Genomic DNA, 22535 nt, shown 5'->3' on the forward strand with positions numbered 1-22535 from the left:
CCCAGGGCTCGGACTCTACCTCGACCTCGGACGACGGTCTCCGCCTCGCCCGACCCCCGGGCTCGGACTCAGCCTCGACCTCGGAGGAATCACCGCCTCGCCCGACCTTGGGCTCGGACCGACCACGCCACAAGGGGGCCATCATTACCCTACCCCTAGCTAGCCCAGGCTACGGGGAACAAGACCGGTGTCCCATCTGGCTCGCCCCGGTAAAACAAGTAATGATGGCACCCCGCGTGCTCCATGACGACGGCGGTTCTCAGCCCCCTACGGAAGCAAGGAGACGTCAGCAAGGATCCGACAGCCCGGACAACTGTGCTTCTACAGGGCTCAAGCGCTCCTCCGACGGCCACGACGCCACATGAACAGGGCTCTAACACCTCTCCGACAGCCACGTCTGCATGTACATAGGGCTCTGGCTCCCCTCTGCTAGACACGTTAGCACACTGCTACACCCCCCGTTGTACACCTGGACCCTCTCCTTACGTCTATAAAAGAAAGGTCCAGGGCCCTTGTACGAAAAGGTGGCTGCATGGGAGAACGGGCTGACGCAGTCTCACGCCCTCTCTCTCTCTCTCCCTCGCGAACGCTTGTAACCCCCTACTGCAAGCGCATCCGCCCTGGGCGCAGGACAACACGAGGCCGCGGTTTCCCCTCACTGGTTTTCCCCCCTTGTGCTCCATCTCGCGCCGAACCATCTGGGCTGGGACACGCAGCGACAATTTACTCGTCGGTCCAGGGACCCCCTGGGGTCAAAACGCCGACAGTTGGCTTGCCAGGTAGGGGCCTGCTGCGTGTTGACGAACAGCTTCCCGTCAAGCTCCAGATGGGGAGTCTCCAGCAACCTCTCCAACCCAGGACGAAGCTCTGTTTTGGGAGTCTCGAGTTCATGTCCCTCGACGGCAGCTATGACATGATACTCCTACGTCCACCGCGCGACAACGACAATGGCGGCCGTCAGCCCGCCCGCTGGCAATGGAATCGACGACGTCTTTCCCGTGTGATGGAAGAACAGCATCCGGGTTTGTCCCGTCACCTTCCCCGTCGACAGGGGAGGAGGCGGGGCAACCATGGCCAAGCAGAAGGCAGCGCCTCGTCGGCTGTCGAGCGAGTCGACGGTGCCGGCGCCCCAGCGGGGGACACGTCGAGCATTGACCTCGCGTCTGAGACGAAGACGAGCGTCGTTTCCCCGCAACACGCCAACCCCAAGCAAACGAACGACGCCAGCACGCTCGCGAAGGACCTGCTGGGCGTTAGCCTCGTACCTGAGATAACGGTGCAGTCCATCCCTGACGCGACCTCGTCACCATCCGTCGATCAAGAGGTACCATCCGTTTCTCATCCTGTGCCTTTTAGATTCAGCTTTGACCCACCAAGCGATCCCGCTTCGGTGGACGCTTTCATAAAGGCATATCCGAACCTTCCGGGGTATCATATGTGGTCAACCTGGGACCGATTGACGCCCGTCTCGACCTACGGGCCCCCGGGTTCCGAGGAAGATGACGAGCCCGACTATGGTTGGGATTTCTCTTGGCTCAGGAACTCTAGTGCCATGCGGGACTTCATGACCGCATGTGACTACTGCCTCTCCGATTGCTCCGATGATAGCCACAGCCACGGCGACGAGGACTGTGGCCCAAGTCGCGAATGTTTCCACGTCGATCTAGGGGTCTCGACGAAGGCAACCACCTTGGTATGCCGGAGGACGGCGATCCCCCTAGGCCTGCGCCTCGCGTTGACATCCTTTAGGAGCTAGCTGTGGTCCCAGTCCCTGCGGGGGGTCAGGACACACAGCTCGAGCAAATCCGCGAGATGCAGGCCAGGCTCGACGAGGGAGCAAGGCAACTTGTGCAGCTCCGGCAAAATGTCGGGCAGGAGTGGGCAGGCCGAGCACCAGCCGGAGAAGCGTGTCATCTGGCCCAGGACGTCCAGCACCGCATCGTCGACAATGCCAGGGCAAGGCTGCCCCCAGCTTCCAGTGGGGTCGGCCAGAACCTGGCTGCAGCAGCAATACTACTCCGAGCGATGCCGGAACCATCCATCACCGAGGGGCGGCATATCTAGGGAGAGCTCAAGTATCTCCTGGAGGATGCCGCGGTCCGACGGACCGAAAGCTCTGCCTCAAAAGGCAGGGATACCCCCCGGAGCATCGCGCCGCGACTTCCCGATTCATGCGGGAAGCCTCGGTCCACACCGGGCGCACACGGGACACAGCGCCTGCGGCCCCGGGCTGCCTCGGCAACGAGCTACATCGCCGTGACCGTCGAGCCCACCTCGACAAGAAGGTGCGCCGAGGCTACCACCCCAGGCGTGGGGGACGCTACGACAGCGAGGAGGATCGGAGCCCTTCGCCCGAACCACCCGGTCCGCAAGCTTTCAGCCGGGCCATACGACGGGCGCCGTTCCCGACCCGGTTCCGAATCCCGACTACCATCATCAAGTACTCGGGGGAGACAAGGTCAGAACTGTTGCTCGCGGACTACCGGCTGGCCTGCCAGCTGGGTGGAATGGACGATGACAACCTCATCATCCGCAACCTCCCCCTGTTCCTCTCCGACGCCGCCTGAGCCTGGCTGGAGCATCTGCCTCCTGCGCAGATCTCCAACTGGGACGACCTGGTCAAAGCCTTCGCCGGCAACTTCCAGGGCACATTCGTGCACCCTGGGAACTCCTGGGATCTCCGAAGCTGCCGCCAGCAGCAGGGAGAATCCCTGCGGGATTACATCCGGCGATTCTCGAAGCAGCGCACCGAGCTGCCCCACATCACCGACTCAGATGTCATCGGCGCGTTCCTCACCGGCACCACTTGCCGCGACCTGGTGAGCAAGCTGGGTCGCAAGACACCCACCAGGGCGAGCGAGCTGATGGACATCGCCACCAAGTTCGCCTCTGGCCAGGAGGCGGTCGAGGCCATCTTCCGGAAGGACAAGCAGCCTCAGGGGCGCTAGCCGGATGACGTCCCCGAGGCGTCCGCTCAGCGCGGCACAAAGAAGAAGGGCAAGAAGAAGTCGCAAGCGAAACGCGACGCCGCCGACGCAGACCTTATCGCCGTCGCCGAGCACAAGAACCCTCGGAAGCCTCCCAGAGGCACCAACTTGTTCGACAAGATGCTCAAGGAGTCGTGCCCTGTAATGCCCAAATTGTAAATAATGAAAATAGAGATAGATCTCTTTATGTGTGTGGCCTCCACTGATTAGCATATGTGAACAAACACATTTAAAGTGAGTATAATTAGCCAATAACCTATGAAATAAATCATGCATCATGCTGGAGTTTAATTGTATGTGCATTTTAGTAATAATAATGATCACATCAAGGTGGATACATTAATGTCCAAAAGGTGAGTTAAGACCTAATTTGAATATTTAGAAATGGGAAGAAACCCAAGAAAAGAGGAAAAAAAGAAAATCTTAATTATGATATGAAAAAATATAAGTAGATGTCCCTATCCATACCGAGGTCTTGGAATTGTATATAAATTTAGGAACAAAAAAAATTCCAAACCAAATTTGAGTTTGAATTCGAATTTGATTTGAATAGGGAATGGGAAGTAATTGAGGAAAGAAGAAATAAGAGGAGAATAGAAAACACGGACAAGGATTTTATATGTGCTTATTTTTGTAGTTAGAAGCATCTTTTTACGAATAGAAGATAAATAAAAATAAAACTTCTATATCATGCTTTTATTATAATTGTGCATTTATTTTGAAATTGGAACGTAGACCTAAATTGAATCTGGAATAGAAAACAGAAAAGAATAAATAAAAAAAAGAAATGGAGAAGGCTAGACCGAATTGCCCAACCCATTCATTCTTCCCTGCCGTCAACCCACCTTCTTTTCTTCCTATTATTTATTTCCTAACTACAAAACTATCTCATCCAGACGCCATGATGTTGTTAGCTCATTTCCAACTAGTGTCGCTTACATGTAGGGCCATGTCGTCAGCTGCATCTCCTCTGGATCCAACAGATCGCATCTGCCTGAATTCGACGGACTTTGGATCCCTTCGCAACCCACCCTCGCATAACTGTCGGGATTCTAGCTAGTTTGTTAGGATCCGCCCACCGAATACTTAAGCAAGGGTCACGATGCCGGTTCCTTGGACCCGTTTTCCTCTCTACAGCCGATCTCGAGCCACCAACGCCTTCGCCATCACCCTGCGAGAAATCCGTAAGGAGTGCGACCCTCGGTGAGACTTGTCGCCGTCGTTGATTTCAACCTTCGCGGCAGGCTGGGCTCTGCGGCGGGTGCAGGGCGTGTCGCCTGGAGTCATGGGACGCGTCCGTAGACCACTGAGGTCGGAGCATAAGGCGGGGTTGCCGGAATTGCTCGACGGACCTCCTCCTCCGCCAACCTACCAAGTGTCACCGCGGGCTGCATCCTCGCCACTGCAATCTTGGGTAAGACTCAGCTCCATTGGTTCGTTGCATGCCCTAGATCATTTTGCACCCGGTAGTGTTGGTAGACAAACCCCGGGTCGTTCCGTCGTGTGTCGCCGGCGAGTGCTCCACCGCGGCGGGGATAGTGCCACCGTGTTTGAGTCACGGAACGCTGGCGCCGTTAGATTCTCGGTGAACGGCGCGGATTTGCTCCTGGTATAGCGCTTAGGTAGGCGGTATCTAAACCATTAAGATCCGATCTAACGGACCAAGGCAGTCTCGGGTCGGATGTGATCTACACCGTAGATTTTGGATCCCGGGGTCGACGTCGCATACCGATTCATAAAGTTCTCGATCTAATCTCGAGCGTCCAAGTTCAATCGTGCGGCCCATATTAGATCATACCCCTTCGGATTGGGACATTTACAAAAGAAACCCTAGAGAGTAACAAAATTAACCCGCCATCCACATTGAAGGTAGTCTGAGTCTGCGGGGTTTTTGCGCTGAAGTCCCTACACTCTTTAGATATCTGGTGCGTAGTCCAGAGCCAGGTGAAAATGGGATAAAGGAATATAGGAAATGATTTTTAATATAAAAATAATTCCAGAACAGTGTTTAATCTCTAGAAAATTCATATTAGCTCCTTTTTAGTCCATTCTAGTTCCTACAATTTGGTAGTAATATTGTCTATCACTGAGTAACACTGTTCTAGCATGAAAACCATATTAAAATTTATCATCCAATTATTTTTGTACCAAACACAAAAGAACTTCAGAAAATCATAACTTAATAACCGTAACTCCGATCTTAGTAGTTCTCGATCCCACGATCTCGTAGCAACGCATAGATTACTATTATTCAGTTTGTTCTTATGTTTGGTGTGATGTTAATTTTGTCTATACCATGTTTGTTTGTATTGCTACGACTAGCAGTGAGGTTGCGAGGATCTGAAGAATCACCCTGGTAACTGGAATCTCAAGTGCCAGGCAAGTTGTGCCCTTGATCACTTTTTACCCAATAATGTTCTTTAATATCATTTATCCATGCATAGGTTAATTTTGATGGGACCCAATAGGTCACCCTAGATTGTTTATCTCATTACCTTGTTTACCCCTGAATCACTTGGGTAGTTTTGCTATTGCTTTACATGGTTTTGGGATAATCATTTAATATATCTATGTTCCAATTCTTTTGTTATTCTATTTATGTTCATGTCAAGATCATTAATGTTAATTGGAACATAGAGCTTAACTTGAGAAACACGTGCCACCACAAGGGTTTATGGACGCCCTTGGCTGATTAATTAGGAAAGCTAGTGGAAGACTACCTTACCCGAAAGGGGCAAGGGCAGTAGGGGAGTTGCATGCAAGGAGGTTCTCGGGTTGATTTAGCTCCGATGGCGGTCGGACGGGGGATTCTTGCAAGTGCTCTTCCCATAAACTGTAGCGGGTTTTCGGAAGCTAGTGGAACTTTGTAAAGGCCTCGTAGTGGATCCCTAGCCATTCACCTCGGTAGTGTCTAAGGGCCTAGCTAACCCTGGCGACATGGGATACACGACTTGTGGCTAAAGGGTACAACCTCTGCAGAGTGTAAAACTGGTATACTAGCCGAGCTCACGGTCATGAGCAGCTCAGGACTCTCTGATGATTAAATTATGGAACCTAAACTCAATTTGTCATTTGCATTTGCATGGGTTTATTATTAATTTTGTTCTTTATTATTATTATGGTTTGGTATTTACTTACACCTAGTAACTGCTAATAAAACTTTGACCAACTTATAAAAGCAATGCTCAGCTTTAACCCCTGTCATTGATAAGCCTTACACTTCACGTGAGCTCCCACCTTTGGCAAGTTCATGCACATTATTCCCCACAACTTGTTGAGCGATGAACGTATGTGAGCTCACTCTTGCTGTCTCACACCCCCCCCCACAGGAGAAGAACAGGTGGTTCATGAGGAGCCACAAGGCGAGGAGTATGATCTGATCTAGGTGGCGTTTCTCAGTTGACATTGGCGCCGACGATCCTTAGTTCGTTTTATATTTATTCTTTTATTTTGTAATAAGTCTTCCGCTATGTAATAAATACTCTGATGTTTTATGAAATTTATCTCTATACACTCTGTTATTATATATGTTGTCTTCTTGGCGCATGTATGAGATGCACCTGGCTTTGTTCCTTAAAGCCGGGTGTGACATGCCCCTATCATCAGGGTCTCGTCAAGCACACCCTTGAGGAGTGCGTCATGCTTCGGCGCTACTTCCACAAGGCCGGGCCACCAGCGGAAGGTGGCAAAGCCCACGACAACGACAAGAAGGAAGCCCGCAAGGCAGAGGAGTTCCCCGAGGTCCATGACTGCTTCATGATCTACGGTGTGCAAGTGGCGAACGCCTCGGCTCGGCACCACAAACAAGAGCGCCGGGAGGTTTGCTCGGTGAAGGTGGCGGCGCCAGTCTACCTAGACTGGTCCGACAAGCCCATCACCTTTGACCAAGGCGACCACCCCGACCGCGTGCCGAGCCCGGGGAAGTACCCGCTCGTTGTTGATCCCATCATCGGCAACGTCAGGCTTACCAAGGTCCTCATGGACGGAGGCAGCAGCCTCAACATCATATACGCTGAGACCCTTGGGCTCTTGCAGATCGATCTGTCCACGATCCGGGCCAGCACGGCGCCCTTTCACGGGATCATTCCTGGGAAGCGTGTCCAGCCCCTTGGACAACTCGATCTGTCCGTCTGCTTCGGGACTCTTTCCAACTTCCGAAAGGAAACCCTCACGTTCGAGGTGGTCGGGTTCCGAGGAACCTACCACGCAGTGCTGGGGAGACCATGCTATGCCAAGTTCATGGCCGTCCCCAACTACACCTACCTCAAGCTCAAGATGCTGGGCCCCAACGGGGTCATCACCGTCGGATCCACATACCGACACGCGTACGAATGCGACGTGGAGTGCGTGGAGTACGCCGAGGCCCTCATCGCCGACCTGGAAAACCTCTCCAAGGAGGCGCCAGATGCAAAGCACCACGCCGGTAACTTCGAACCAGCAGAGGCGGTTAAGTCCGTTCCTCTCGACCCCAGCAACGACACCTCCAAGCGGATCCGGATCGGCTCCGAGCTCGACCCCAAACAGGAAGCAGTGCTCATCGACTTTCTCCGCGCAAACGCCGAGGTTTTTGCGTGGAGTCCCTCGGACATGCCTGGCATACCGAGGGAAGTCGTCGAGCACTCGCTGGATATCCGAGCTAGAGCCCGAACCGTGAAGTAGCCTCTGCGCCGATTCGACGAAGAAAAGCGCAGATCCATAGGCGAGGAGATCCACAAGCTGATGGCTGCAGGGTTCATCAAAGAGGTATTCCATCCCGAATGGCTAGCCAATCCTGTGCTTGTGAGAAAGAAAAATGGGAAATGGCGGATGTGTGTAGACTACACTGGTCTAAACAAAGCATGTCCGAAGGTTCCCTACCCTCTGCCTCGCATCGATCAAATCGTGGATTCCACTACTGGGTGCGAAACCCTGTCATTCCTTGATGCCTACTTAGGGTATCACCAAATCAGGATGAAAGAGTCCGACCAGCTCGTGACTTCTTTCATCACACCCTTTGGCATGTACTGCTATATTACTATGCCATTCGGTTTAAGGAATGCAGGCGCGACATACCAAAGGTGCATGAACCATGTGTTCGGACAGCACATTGGTCGAATGGTTGAGGCTTACGTCGATGACATCATAGTCAAGACAAGGAAAACCTCCGACCTCCTCTCCGACCTTGAAACGGCATTCAAGTGTCTCAAAGAGAAAGGCGTAAAACTCAATCCCGAGAAGTGTGTCTTCGGAGTCCCCCGAGGCATGCTCCTGGGGTTCATCGTCTCCGAGCAGGGCATCGAGGCCAACCCGGAGAAAATCGCGGCCATCACCAACATGGGGCCTATCAAGGACTTGAAAGGAGTACATAGGGTCATGGGATGCCTTGCGCGCTCTAAGCCACTTCATCTCGCGCCTCGGCGAAAGAGGCCTGCCCCTGTATCGCCTCTTGAGGAAGACCGAGCACTTCACTTGGACCCTCGAGGCCGAGGAAGCCCTCGGGAACTTGAAGGCACTCCTTACAAGCGCGCCCATCCTGGTGCCCCCCGCTGCCGGAGAAGCCCTCTTGATCTACGTCGCCGCTACCACTCAGGTGGTCAGCACCGCGATTGTGGTCGAGAGACGAGAAGAATGGCACGCATTGCCCGTCCAGGGGCCGGTCTACTTCATCAGTGAGGTACTATCCGAGACCAAAATCCGCTACCCGCAAATTCAGAAGCTGCTGTACGCGGTAATTCTAACACGGCGAAAGTTGCGACACTACTTCGAGTCTTATCCGGTGACTGTGGTGTCATCCTTCCCCCTCGGGGAGATCATCCAGTGCTGAGAGGCCTCGGGTAGGATTGCAAAGTGGGCGGTGGAGATCATGGGCGAGACAATCTCGTTCGCCCCTCTGAAGGCCATCAAGTCCCAAGTCTTGGCAGACTTTGTGGCTGAATGGGTCGACACCCAGCTTCCAACAGCTCCGATCCAATCGGAACTCTGGACCATGTTTTTCGATGGGTCGCTGATGAAAACAGGAGCGGGCGCGGGCCTGCTCTTCATCTCACCCCTCGGGAAGCACCTCCGCTACGTGCTGCGCCTCCATTTCCCGGCGTCCAACAACGTGGCCGAGTATGAGGCTCTGGTTAACGGGTTGCGCATCACCATCGAGCTAGGGGTTCGGCGCCTCGACGCTCGTGGCGACTCGCATCTTGTCATCGACCAAGTCATGAAGAACTCCCACTGCCGCGACCCGAAGATGGAAGCCTACTGCGACGAGGTTCGGCGCCTGGAGGACAAGTTCTACGGGCTCGAGCTCAACCACGTCGCTCGACGATACAACAAGACTGCAGACGAGCTGGGTAAGATAGCCTCGGGGTAGACAACGGTTCCTCCGGACGTCTTCTCCCGAGACCTACATCAACCCTCCGTCAAGACCGACGACACGCCTGAGCCCGAGAAGGCCTCGGCTCTGCCCGAGGCACCCTCAGCTCAGCCCGAGGCAGCCTCGGCCCCGCCTGAGGCACCCTCGGCCCCCGAGGGTGAGGCACCGCGTGTCGAGGAAGAGCGGAATGGAGTCACGCCTAACCGAAACTGGCAGACCCCATACCTGCAATATCTCCACCGAGGAGAGCTACCCCTCGATAGAGCCGAAGCTCGACGACTGGCGTGGCGCGCCAAGTCGTTCGTCTTGCTGGGTGATGAAAAGGAGCTCTACCACCGCAGCCCCTCAGGCATCCTCCAGCGATGCATATCCATCGCCGAAGGACAGGAGCTATTGCAAGAAATACACTCGGGGGCTTGCGGTCACCACGCAACACTTTGGGGCCTCGTTGGAGACGCCTTCCGACAGGGTTTCTACTGGCCAACCGCGGTGGCCGACGCCACCAGGATTGTACGCACCTGACAAGGGTGTCAATTCTATGCAAGGCAAACGCACCTGCCCGCTCAGGCCTTGCAAACAATACCCATTACCTGGCCGTTTGCTGTGTGGGGTCTGGACCTCGTCGGTCCCTTGCAGAAGGCACCCAGGGGCTTCACGCACCTGCTGGTCGCCATCGACAAATTCTCCAAGTGGATCGAGGTCCGACCCCTGAACAGCATCAGGTCCGAACAGGCGGTGGCATTCTTCACCAACATCATCCATCGCTTCAGGGTCCCGAACTCCATCATCACCGACAACGGCTCCCAGTTCACTGGCAGAAAGTTTCTGGACTTCTGCGAGGACCACCACATCCGGGTGGACTGGGCCGCCGTAGCTCACCCCATGACGAATGGGCAGGTAGAGCGTGCCAACGGCATGATTCTGCAAGGACTCAAGCCGAGGATCTACAACGACCTCAACAAGTTCGGCAGGCGATGGATGAAGGAACTCCCCTCGGTGGTCTAGAGCCTGAGGACGACGCCAAGCCGAGCCACAGGTTTCACGCCGTTCTTTCTAGTCTATGGGGCCGAGGCTATCTTGCCCACAAACTTAGAATACGGTTCCCCGAGGACAAGAGCGTACGACGCCCGAAGCAACCAGACAAACCGAGAAGACTCACTGGACCAGCTGGAAGAGGCTCGAGACATGGCCTTACTACACTCGGCGCGGTATCAGCAGTCCCTGCGACGCTACCACGCCCGAGGGGTTTGGTCCCGAGACCTCTAGGTGGGAGACTTGGTGCTTCGGCTACGACAAGACGCTCGAGGGCGCCATAAGCTCACACCTCCCTAGGAAGGGCCGTTCATCATCGCCAAGATTTTGAAGCCCGGGACATACAAGCTGGCCAACAGTCAAGGCGAGGTCTACAGCAACGCTTGGAACATCCGACAGCTACGTCGCTTCTACCCTTAAGATGTTTTCAAGTCGTTCATGTACCTCGTTTACATACCCAAGCAAAGTCTAACCATCAAGGAAGGGTCAGCCTTGCCTCGGCAAAGCCCGACCCTCCCTCGGGGGCTAGAAGGGGGGAACCCCCTCTGCGTCAAAATTTTCCTCGGAAAAAGTCTTTCTGCCAGAACATCTTTCGTGCTTTTTGACTACTTCGATAGTGGAATCCTGAAAACGACAGAGTACACGTAAGCGGCAAGGCCGACCGAGCCAAGGGACTCCTACGCCTCCAGGATACAGATACCTCACTCATCACCTTCTGTGATAAGTAACTCACGCTCGGATAAGCGATTCCGCTGACTGAACAAGTCTTAATGCTCGAAAACTTTTTCTGCCGAAACGATTTTTCGTGCCTTCTCGACTATATTGATAACAGAATCCTACGGACGAGTAAGAGTACACATAAGCGGCAAGGCTAACCGAGCCGAGGAACTCCTACGCCTCCAGGATACAGATACCTCACTCATCACCTTCCGTGAAAAGTAACTCTCGCTCGGATAAACGATTCTGCTACCGACGAACAAGTCCTGATACTCGAAACAAGGAAAAAAACGCAGCTTTACAACACGACGACGGTATGTTTGGGCCTCGGCGGCCGCAAAAACATACGCACACTACAGACAAACTGTTCCTGCAGGTTCAGACGTCAGTAGGGGGAGCAGCAGCACCCTCGACATCGACTCCACCTTCGGTGGAATCCGACCCGGCCTCGGACAGCAACACGGTCGGAGGATCTCCACCTCGAAGGAAGATGTCAGCACCGCGCCTGGGCCATCGCCGCCAGGGTCTCCTCCAGGAACCCGGCCCAAGCAGACGGCCGGACCGGCCGCTCCGTAGCCTCAGCCAGCTGTCCCCCAAGGACACCAGCCCGGCTCATGGCCTCAGTAGCCCAACTCCAGGGTTGGTCCCGCCAGTGGACAACCTGGCCAGGTCCCAGCCGCCACTGCTACGCCTCCTCGGCCTGGGCAGTCCCCTACTCCTGGGCCGACGAAGTTTCTTCTCCAGCCGACTCCGCCTCTGTCCATGCTGACACCGCTGCCTCCGGCTTCGGCTCATCGCAGAGCAGCCGAGGGTTCCTTCACTAAGCAAGAGAAGCCTTGAGCGGCAAGGCCGACCGAGCCGAGGGACTCCTACGCCTCCAGGATACGGATACCTCACTCGTCACCTTCCGCACAGGGCAACTCACACTTGGTTAAGCGGTCCAGCTAGCCGATAGGCAAGTCCTGGTGCTCAAAATGGGGAAGAAACACGGCTTTACGCCCAAATACACAGATGTTTAGGCCCCGACAGCCGCAATGAACATACGCCGGCACTCAAGATCCCATTACAAACGGGACTCTGGTTCCGTTCCCGCGGTTATGAACAACCTCCATACCAGGAGGCCCGCGGGACGACAAACTCCAAGCGGCTCACCGCCACCCACTCCTGCGGTAGCGACAACGACCTCTGCTCCGAGCGGCCAAACAGCAGCAGCGATGACCTAAGGGCAGACGCTGTTGCAACAAGGCCCTCGCCCACGTCCCCACTCGAGGGGCGAGGACAAGCTATCAAAGCCAAAGAGCCGGAGGCCCGGAGCGCAGATGGCACCGACGATCTCATCGGCGACGAGGACTTCTCTAGCCACTCGTCCACCGGCAGATCCCCACTCAAGTCCTCCCGGACGGGCTAGCACCGACCTCCGCACGGAGGCGTCATGCCAGAGCACGGGCAGGACAGCCCAAGAACACGAACGCCGCCCTAGCAGCGCGCGACGTCTTGGACGGTCTCCCGGTACGCGTGGTGCGACGGCCACCCGTACAACGGCTAGATAGCCACACTCCGCCCGACGGCGGGAGGGGGCACCGGAAGCTGAGCCAGAGCCAGCTGAGCCAGCAAGCCCAACGCGCTGGAGCTGACGACGCTCGCGGCCGACCAGCCCCGCGTTGTCAAAGTCCGCCCCCTCCGCTAGACCGGTGGGCGCCCTCTCCTCTAAAGGCTGAAGAAGAAGGTGGCCCAACGACCCGTGTGGGAGGTAGAGCTTCGGCTCAGCTCGCCCTCCTCCCCAGCAAGGATGACGAAGATCCTTGAAGCTGAGGGCGGGGCAGAGGCCGCAGCCCGGCTTGCTTCTCCCCACCATCAAACTGGTGGTCACCGTCTTGGGTGACCATCGGCGAGGGGATGCAGCCGGGCTGCACAACGAAAATCCTTGAAGCCGAGCAATGGCTGAAAGGTACCAATCTCCACAAGGTCGCGCTCCTCCAACAACAGCAAGAGCAAGGCGGCGCGGGTGCTCCCCATTCGGGGGCTCGGAAGGCGGAAGGACGCGACGCATGAGGAAAGTGCGAAGGCATGGCTACCACCTAGGAGGTCGATCCCTTTTTAAAGGCGACTCTCCCCACTTGCGTCCTCAGCCGTTGCGGACTGAGTCTTCACCAACATGCTCTAAGGTCCTCCCCCTACGACACGGGGGCTGGGCGCCACGCGACATGCAAGCTGGCTCAAGACAGAAGAAGCCAAACCGCCATGCGCGGAGCGTGTAACCACCCAACGGTTACAAGCATTCCTCCGTCTTCGCCCAAACCAGCGGGTGAAAGGGCGGACCGCCATGCAGGCGGCATGCAACCGCACCAAGGGGGCGCACCCATTCGTCTTCGACGCATCCAGCATGGAGGCCCAGGCCCACACGTCATGTAACCGACACGCCAGTTACTACGTGCAAAAAACTGCAGCGCCACTTGCGCCAGCGCCGCGCCTTCTCGACTGCGGAACCGGTGCCGCAATTCGAGGCAACCCTGCGCGTGGCCCAACAGTGCCAACCAGGCACGCCGGTCACGAGTCAGTCAGCCGCGAGAGAAGGCGCAACGGTCAATATGACCAAAAGTGGGCCGACAGTAATAGCGGCGGCAGGCGGGCGAAAGCAGCAGTCAAATCATCTACAGGCTCACGTCCCCTCCTAGGACAGCGAGAGAGCCCTCTCCCACGGCGTGAAGACGACGCGCCCGTGTTCCGTTCCTCGAATGGCTCGCGCATGCACAACGGCAGCCCCGCGAACCACTCGTCTTGTTGCATTAACTCTGCGGCAGGGCAGGCGACACCTTTGGAAGGTGAAGCGGGCGACGCTTCACCTCCGCCATAATGACCGCGTCAAAAAAGGTACGCCACGTCGTTTAATTTCGTATCCTTTTTTGCTTCCCCTTTCTCTCTCTTGCTACAGGGACCGGGAAAGGGGACACTCCGAAAGGGATCCTTCTCCGTGAAGGAAGCGAGCCCCGAGCCCCCCTACTGATCAGAGGTTCGAAGGTTGGCCCCTCGGAAGGGTTCAACAGCCGCCTCAGAGCACTTGGGCTCAGCGCCCACTACTGGTCAGAGGTTCGAAGGCTGGCCCCTCGGAAGGGTTCGACAGCCGCCTCAGGCCACTCGAGCTCCGCGCCCACTACTGATCAGGGGTTCGAAGGCTGGCCCCCCGAAGGGTTCGACAGCCGCCTCAGAGCACGCAGAGTGAGGGATGAGTCTGGGTACGTTCGATACATAACAAAGGCTCGGGCTACGCTCCCGAGGTACCCTAGGACATTTCTGAGACCAGCAGGAGCGATTCTGTAACAGAATCCCATCAGAGGGAGGCATCGAGCCCTCGGACCCTATCGAATGGGACCGGGTCCAGAAAATCACCTGCAGGTACTTTTGGAGCGCGCCTCTGGGCCACTAGCCGACCCTTATCGAATGGGGCACGGGCGTCCACTCGGATCACCCGTTTAGCAACTCACTGGAGACACCATGTTCAGCGCCCTCCGAGGGCAACATGGCGCTTCCCCCCCTCCTCCTTGCGAAAAGGCGACGAAGGGGCGTATGAAAGAAGCCGAGTCAGTCCTTGACCGTCTTCTCGCCCTGTGCAGAGGCTCGGGGGCTGCTCTCGCAAACCCGACTCCGGCCAAACCGTTGACAGCGTCAACATACCAGCCTGAGAACTCGAAACCTGACTATGCCCCCGGGCAACGACCAGTTCGCATGAGGGAACAACCAGGTCGGCTGAGGCATCACGAAAGGCACTAAGACCTCGAAGGAGTCAAACCACTCCTCCGAGGCCTAGGGGGCTACACCCGGCGGGTGCGCTCGCGCGCACCCACCAGAACAAAATGCAATCCAGAAAGGCCGGTCCCCTTGCAAAAAAATGCGACAAAGCCTCCAAGCGAGTACCCACACTCCCTTTGAGGCTCGAGGGCTACTGTCGGGGACCGTAATTAGGGGTACCCCCAACACTCCTAATCTCAGCTGGTAACCCCCATCAGTACAAAGCCGCAAAGGCCTGATGGGCGCAATTCTGGTCAAGGCTCCGTCCACTCAAGGGACACGATCTCGCCTCGCCCGAGCCCAGCCTCGGGCAGGAACGGTAGACCAAGGCAGATTCACGCCTCGCCCGAGGGTCTCCTCAAGCAACGGGCGCACCTTCGACTCGCCCGAGGCCCAGCTCGGGCAGGCTTCGCGGAGAAACAACCTTGGCCAGATCGCCTCGCCAGCCGACCGGATCGTAGGAGCATTCAATGCAAGGATTGCCTGACACCTTATCCTGACGCGCGCTTTTCAGTTGACAAGGCCGAAGTGACCGCAGTCACTTTGCCCCTCCACTAACTGACCTGACAGGAAAACAGCACCGCCTGCGCTGCTCCGACTGCTGTGCCACCCGCCAGGGTGAGGCTGATAGCAGCCAAGTCCAGCCTCGGGCGCCATAGGAATCTCCGCCTCGCCCGACCCTAAGGCTCGGACTCCACCTCGACTCCGGAAGACGGTCTCCGCCTCGCCCAACCCCAGGGCTCGGACTCCACCTCGACTCCGGAAGACGGTCTCCGCCTCGCCCAACCCTAGGGCTCGGACTCTACCTCGACCTCGGACGATGGTCTCCGCCTCGCCCGACCCCCAAGCTCGGACTCAGCCTCGACCTCGGAGGAATCACTGCCTCGCCCGACCTTGGGCTCGGACCGACCACGCCACAAGGGGGGCCATCATTACCCTACCCCTAGCTAGCCAGGCTACGGGGAACAAGACCGGTGTCCCATCTGGCTTCCCCGGTAAAACAAGTAATGATGGCACCCCGCGTGCTCCATGACGACGGCGGTTCTCAGCCCCCTACGGAAGCAAGGAGACGTCAACAAGGATCCGACAGCCCCGACAACTGTGCTTCTACAGGGCTCAAGCGCTCCTCCGACGGCCACGACGCCACATGAACAGGGCTCTAACACCTCTCCGACAGCCACGTCGGCATGTACATAGGGCTCTGGCTCCCCTCTGCTAGACACGTTAGCACACTGCTACACCCCCCGTTGTACACCTGGACCCTCTCCTTACGTCTATAAAAGGAAGGTCCAGGGCCCTCGTACGAAAAGGTGGCCACGCGGGAGAACGGGCTGACGCGCAGTCTCACGCCCTCTCTCTCCCTCGCGAACGCTTGTAACCCCCTACTGCAAGCGCATCCGCCCTGGGCGCAGAACAACACGAGGCCGCGGTTTCCCCTCACTGGTTTTCCCCCCTTGTGCTCCGTCTCGCGCCGACCCATCTGGGCTGGGACACGCAGCGACAATTTACTCGTCGGTCCAGGGACCCCCCGGGGTCGAAACGCCGACACCGATCGCGTCAAAAACGTGGTTCGACCAACACTTCTTCTAGGCTCCAAAGGTGACAGTCGGTGCTACGTATTCCTTCTTTTTAAAGTTTTCAAGAACTTCATTAAATTTTCCACAACAACTTCTAGCAATTTGTCGCATGGCTCTCCAAATAAGCTCTCAAATTTATATGTGTACCTCAACCTAACAAGCCCGATTCTTGCTCTAAAGAACTATCTTCCTTCGGCTCCAACATAACCCATTCAACCCTTAGAGGATAGATGTTAAATGCCATGTGCTCTTGAACAAGGTCCCACATTCTGATGTGGGTGCAAACATTGTTAAAAGAAGCCTTGGCAGCCTAAGCCTTGAAGTTCATATAATAAGTTAGCTTATTGAATTCAAAGCTGGGCTTGATAGGCCTTTGGATTATGATCTAGATATCATCCTAGCTTTTCAAGTCATTCTTCATATAAAACCACTCCTTTGTCCATGACTTCGACCATATGCTATAATATGAAAGAGCTGGGAACTATGCTTCCTTTCGGTTAGAAAATTATAACATATGAAGTTGTTATGAAGACGCTCTTTACCAATAGCGTTTGTTTGGTAATCTAGCTCATGGATTTGGCAAAAGCATTCCACGCTTGGCTCTATGTCCTAGCTTCATAAGCCAAGATAAAAACCTTGAGCCTCATTATTGCATTAGGAGTAAGCTGGTGCAAATATATGTCAAACCTTTTGAAGGCTCCCAGTATCATTTTGTGTAGCGGCAATCAAAGCACAACCTTTAGAAAGCTTCAGAAAATCACTACCTCATCCTCCCTCGGTAGGGTTATGGTGTCTTCACCCCCAAGTCAGACCAAATCAACATCACCTATATAGTGTGTATTCTTCGACACTTGAATATGCCCACTCATAATTGCTGATTTTTCTAAAGTTTACATGGCTTAGTTTTGTTGGTTGGATATCGTTGCTATCCTCCTCGATGTCTAGGTCTTTGCTATAATCTTCAGAACCCTCTATCGGACTGGCCGGAATGCCTCCAACATCACCTTTGACGGCTAAACAAGTCGCCTTAGTCAAAATGCTACTTTTAGCAAGAAAAGCACCTTCTTTCTCTTCGGTAACATCCGAAGCCAGCGCCAGGGTGAGTTCAGAAAACACTTTCTGTCCAGTGATCTTTAAAAATAGCAAGGTTGCTAAAAAGCATGAAGTATAGCAAAAGAAGCACTAATTCAAAGCAAGCTTTGGATGCCTCAGAGGCCACCAAATCAGAGGTGGTTGTCAGAGGAGGATGCTCAAGACGCACTAGATTGGAGGAGGCCATCATCATCGGACACTGCTGCGTGTGGTAACCGCCGCCGTTGTCGCTCGTGCCTTGGAAGTCACCGCTCACGCCTCAGGCTGTCACCATCGCCGTCGTCGATCGCAGTTCAGGCGGTCGCCGTCATCGACGTCCAGCCATCGCTCGTGCCTCGGGTGGTCATCGTCGTCGTTGCTCGTTTCTCGAGAGGCCATAGTTGCCGCCACGCTCGAAACTCTAATCCCTGGAGTCTGGGGCATCTTTTATAGACGTCAGGGCCTAAGTAGGCTTGAGGTGGTGGCTGAACCGGATGACATCATTGGGCTAGGGCTTCCCCTAGATATGGGAAGCCCAAGGCTCCAAATATATAAACTATATATATACTCCAGTTGTCACCTAGGGTAATGGACCCAAATGTCCATCACCTAGAACAACTTCCCCCGCGTGGCTCCATGGGCCATGTGTCCCATGCACATCTCCCTCCCGTGCCACGTGTGGCCCGTTTTGGCACACGGTTTTGTCGTGGCACGAGTCAGCTCGTTTTCTGTGTGTAGCTCCCTTCGCGTGCACCTATCAGATCCATGGTCCGCCTGTTTGTTATGTCATTTTCCATTCTGATTAAGACATTCTAGCATATATTGAGTCATTCTTCATGTATCTCAAACATCGCTTGTTATTGGTTCAGTCATTCTAGACAATATTAAGTAATTGCAAAGTTATTCAAGCAGTCAGACAACGTTAAGTCATTCCAATAAATATTAAGTCATTTTAATAAATATTAAGTCATTTTTAGAAGAAAAAACATTAATTTATTCTTGTTTTTCAGCCATGCTTTCTGGGTTTTTCTCAGACATTTCTTTGTTATTGGTTTAGTCATTTCAGAAAAAAGTCATTTTAGCGTCTAGACAACATTTAAGTCATTCTAGATAACCTTAAGTCATCCGAAGTCCAAGTAAATTCATTCAAGTATCTAGGCAACATTAAATCATTTCAGTAAGCATTAAGTCATTTCAGGTGAGCTGGCTCTCTCGACTGACTCAGCTCGACTCTTGCGAGGGTGAGGTGGTTTGTTCGGTCGACTAGGCGGGCACGGGGGCGGCTGGGGACGCGAGTTGGGGTGGCTCTGTCGGCTCGGAGTGGGGCACACCAAATTGGTCCAATTGATGGATCGTCGCCGGTCTATACCCTAGGTGACGAATAAATCTATCATATATATATACTAGTCGGTTGCCCGTGCGTTGCGACGGCTTACAACAATACCCATGTAAACTATCCATCAAAAAAAATCAATATTTTTTATTGATTGCCTCCACTCTCTGTATAATATTTTTGATTTGGCTAACTGATGTTATTATTTACTCCATTCAATATGTCTTGGTACAACACGGCCAATGAAGTGAGCGATTAGAAGAGAATTCACAACGGCTGACTGAACGAACAGAGATTATAAAATGACATAATTCCACCATACAGAGACCAAATAAGAGAAAGTTCGTGAGCTTAAGTTTCTAAAACAAGTCACATGAACTCAAACTTATAAAAAAGATAGATCAAAATATGGAGTGATTGCTAAAGTCAGACATCAATAAAAACTGGATGCGCTCCATATAAATTATGCTACTTCGTAGCAATTACTAATATTTAAAACCAACAAATAACCCTTTATTTTACTCTTAGTTTGACAAATCATTGTTGCTTCATCAATTACAGCAACCTCAAACACCATGGAATCCATTGCGCCAATATGGTCTCAGAAACGATCTAATGCTTGCAAGAGCCAAGAACGTCGTGCCATGCTTGGGCTGTAGCCTCGACCCGTAGTGCTAGTTCGGCCCGACACGATTATATTTTTTATTTTACAAAAAATTATATACATATATATAATTTATATTCAATATTAAAAACATCTGAGTATGATGTTGTACTAGTTTGACAGCTTTATCTAGTGTCTCCCGTCCTTATTCCATCAGGGCATGGGTTTGAACCCCACCTCCTACATCGTTTTTTAACATTTTACGCTGATATTTAATCAAATGGGCCGATGGGCTAACGGGCTGACCTGGCACAGTCAGCAGGTCGGCATTACGTGTCTGGGTCAGAGTTGTGGCCCGCGGGCATCTGGCCCGTGCCGGGCCGCCGTTTGGCCATCTATAGTCGTGCAACGGATTAATTTCAAATAGCTGTGAGGGGTTATTTAAAAAAAGATAACACGAGACGACCGTTGAAACTCGTGCTTTAAGTATAGTATTTTAGAAGTATATGTACATTTTAGGATTTTAGCTATATTTTATGCGTAATGTACTTAGGTGGTATAGTATCATTTTTGCAGCAATTAACGTAACTTTGCCGCCGATGTGTTTATAAATAAAATTGACTGGTTCGAGGTACTCACAAACGAACCTATATATCCACTGTTCGATTTCGGATCCTTCTTTTATTTAGTACCAGAACAAAAGTTATTGTTGGACGGAGCCCATTCTGCAGTAGTCGTGGTATAATATGATTTTTGCAGCTGTTAACCTAACTTCGCCGCCAATGTGTTTAGAAATAAGACTGACTGGTTTGGAGGTACTCATGAACGAACCTATATATCCGCTGTTTGATTTGGCATCCTTCTTTTATTTAGTGGAGGACGTCTACATCATTACCTTGGTTAAATCAAATTGAACTTACGCACAATACCTTGGTAAAGGAGTATTATTATACTAAGCATATGTGCTGTCGTCAGTACATTTCCTTTTTCCAATTTTTATCTCATATATGTTATTGAATGCCTGTGATCAAATGTGCCGCTTATATATAATATTTGTTTATAATATTGCTTTAAGACAAAAAAAATAATCCATACCAGACGGCAAATGCACGTCGTCGGGAGCACAAGTAATGAATACAGTATTTTATACCACATCTGGCAAGCATATATATACGTGCTTCACGGTCGCGTACCAGTCCCTTTCCCCACAATACAGCGTACAAGCAGTGTACCGTATGGCTTCATATGCTTACAACTTAATTACAAAGGACAATACACGGCTCAAGCTACATATAAATACCCGTACCACCCCAGGCTCCAATCAGGAAATCATTAGGCATAGTGCACAACAGCAGCAGGCTAGCATCAGCGCGCGACCAATTCCTAGAGGCCTGATGCAGCGATCAACCATGGCCACCCTGAAGGCATCGATCTCGGCCATCATTGGCTTCGCCTTCTTCTGTGGTGCTGCCATGGCTGCTCGCGACCTGAGCGACGACTCTGTCATGGTGGCGAGGCATGAGCAGTGGATGGCGCAGTACAGCCGCGTCTACAAAGACGCCTCCGAGAAGGCTCGGCGGTTCGAGGTGTTCAAGGCTAACGTTCAGTTCATCGAGTCGTTCAACGCTGGTGGGAATAATAAGTTCTGGCTCGGGGTTAACCAGTTCGCCGATCTCACCAACGACGAGTTCAGGTCTACCAAGACTAATAAGGGTCTCAAATCTAGCAATATGAAGATCCCTACAGGATTTAGGTATGAGAATGTTAGTGCCGATGCGCTTCCGACGACCATCGATTGGAGGACCAAGGGTGCCGTCACTCCCATCAAGGATCAAGGTCAATGTGGTATGTATATTTAGTAGCACGAACACTTCCGACAACTCTATTATGGTGGAAATAAAAACTAGAGTGTGATGACATAAGTCGAGACATAATAATCAATTGCAGGTTGCTGCTGGGCGTTCTCAGCCGTGGCCGCCACAGAAGGCATTGTGAAAATCAGCACGGGCAAGCTCGTCTCTCTTGCAGAACAAGAGTTAGTGGATTGCGATGTCCATGGCGAGGATCAAGGTTGTGAGGGTGGTTTGATGGACGATGCTTTCAAGTTCATCATCAAGAACGGCGGCCTAACCACGGAGTCCAGCTATCCTTACACTGCTGCAGATGGCAAGTGCAAGAGTGGATCAAATAGTGCTGCAACCATAAAGGGCTACGAGGATGTGCCGGCAAATGATGAGGCTGCCTTGATGAAGGCCGTGGCAAACCAGCCTGTCTCGGTGGCAGTGGATGGCGGAGACATGACGTTCCAGTTCTACTCTGGTGGTGTGATGACTGGCTCATGTGGCACTGACTTGGACCATGGGATTGCAGCCATTGGTTATGGAAAGACCAGTGATGGTACTAAGTACTGGCTGATGAAGAACTCATGGGGCACGACTTGGGGCGAGAATGGATACCTCAGAATGGAGAAGGATATTTCAGATAAGAGGGGCATGTGTGGTCTAGCCATGGAACCTTCGTACCCCACTGAGTAGGCAAAACCTTGATGAGCAATCAAGTTCATAATAAATAAATCAATGTGTGTATGTCATTTTATTTACTATGTAAATATGTATAGCTAGTTCAAATTAGTGCCTCTAAATTGTGTTTTACGTTGACCTCCTATATGTAATCTACACATGTATTTATTAAAAATTATGTAATGTGTTCAATGTGTAGTGATTAATCATGAAGATATGTTAGTTGTTTTCTTGCAGCGGAATATCGAGAAATGGTTAAGGCCAACACAAAGTATCATTGCTAAGGTAGACTTTGGGAACTAGTTATAATTTGCACAAAAATAAGTAGAAAACAAATCATATACTTTTAGTTCATAAAACAACATTAGCATATCATTATAGTCTAGTTGACATAGACAACCATTAGGGATCATCATGGACCACTCAAGCTTGACTAGTTTGAGCTCGTGGAAGATGCCACTAGATCCAAAAGTTGAGTCAATGTGCTTTACATTCTATGGTGGATATCGAACTAGACCTAGGGGCCTTAGCTCGGCTGCTCGAACGATCAAAAAGGGTTTATCGTC

General features: G+C 52.8%; 1 protein-coding gene across 1 annotated transcript; it reads left to right on the top strand.

The window, feature by feature from the left end:
* The first annotated feature begins 20859 nt into the window (after window positions 1-20859).
* On the top strand, window positions 20860-21984 carry LOC103638253 (senescence-specific cysteine protease SAG39). The gene is made up of 2 exons (XM_008661224.2): window positions 20860-21295; window positions 21398-21984. The coding sequence occupies exons 1-2, from the start codon at window positions 20860-20862 to the stop codon at window positions 21982-21984; spliced, it is 1023 nt and encodes a 340-aa protein (XP_008659446.1).
* Window positions 21985-22535: the final 551 nt, after the last annotated feature.

The sequence above is a fragment of the Zea mays genome, chromosome 9, assembly GCF_902167145.1.
Source record: "Zea mays cultivar B73 chromosome 9, Zm-B73-REFERENCE-NAM-5.0, whole genome shotgun sequence".
NCBI lineage: Eukaryota > Viridiplantae > Streptophyta > Magnoliopsida > Poales > Poaceae > Zea > Zea mays.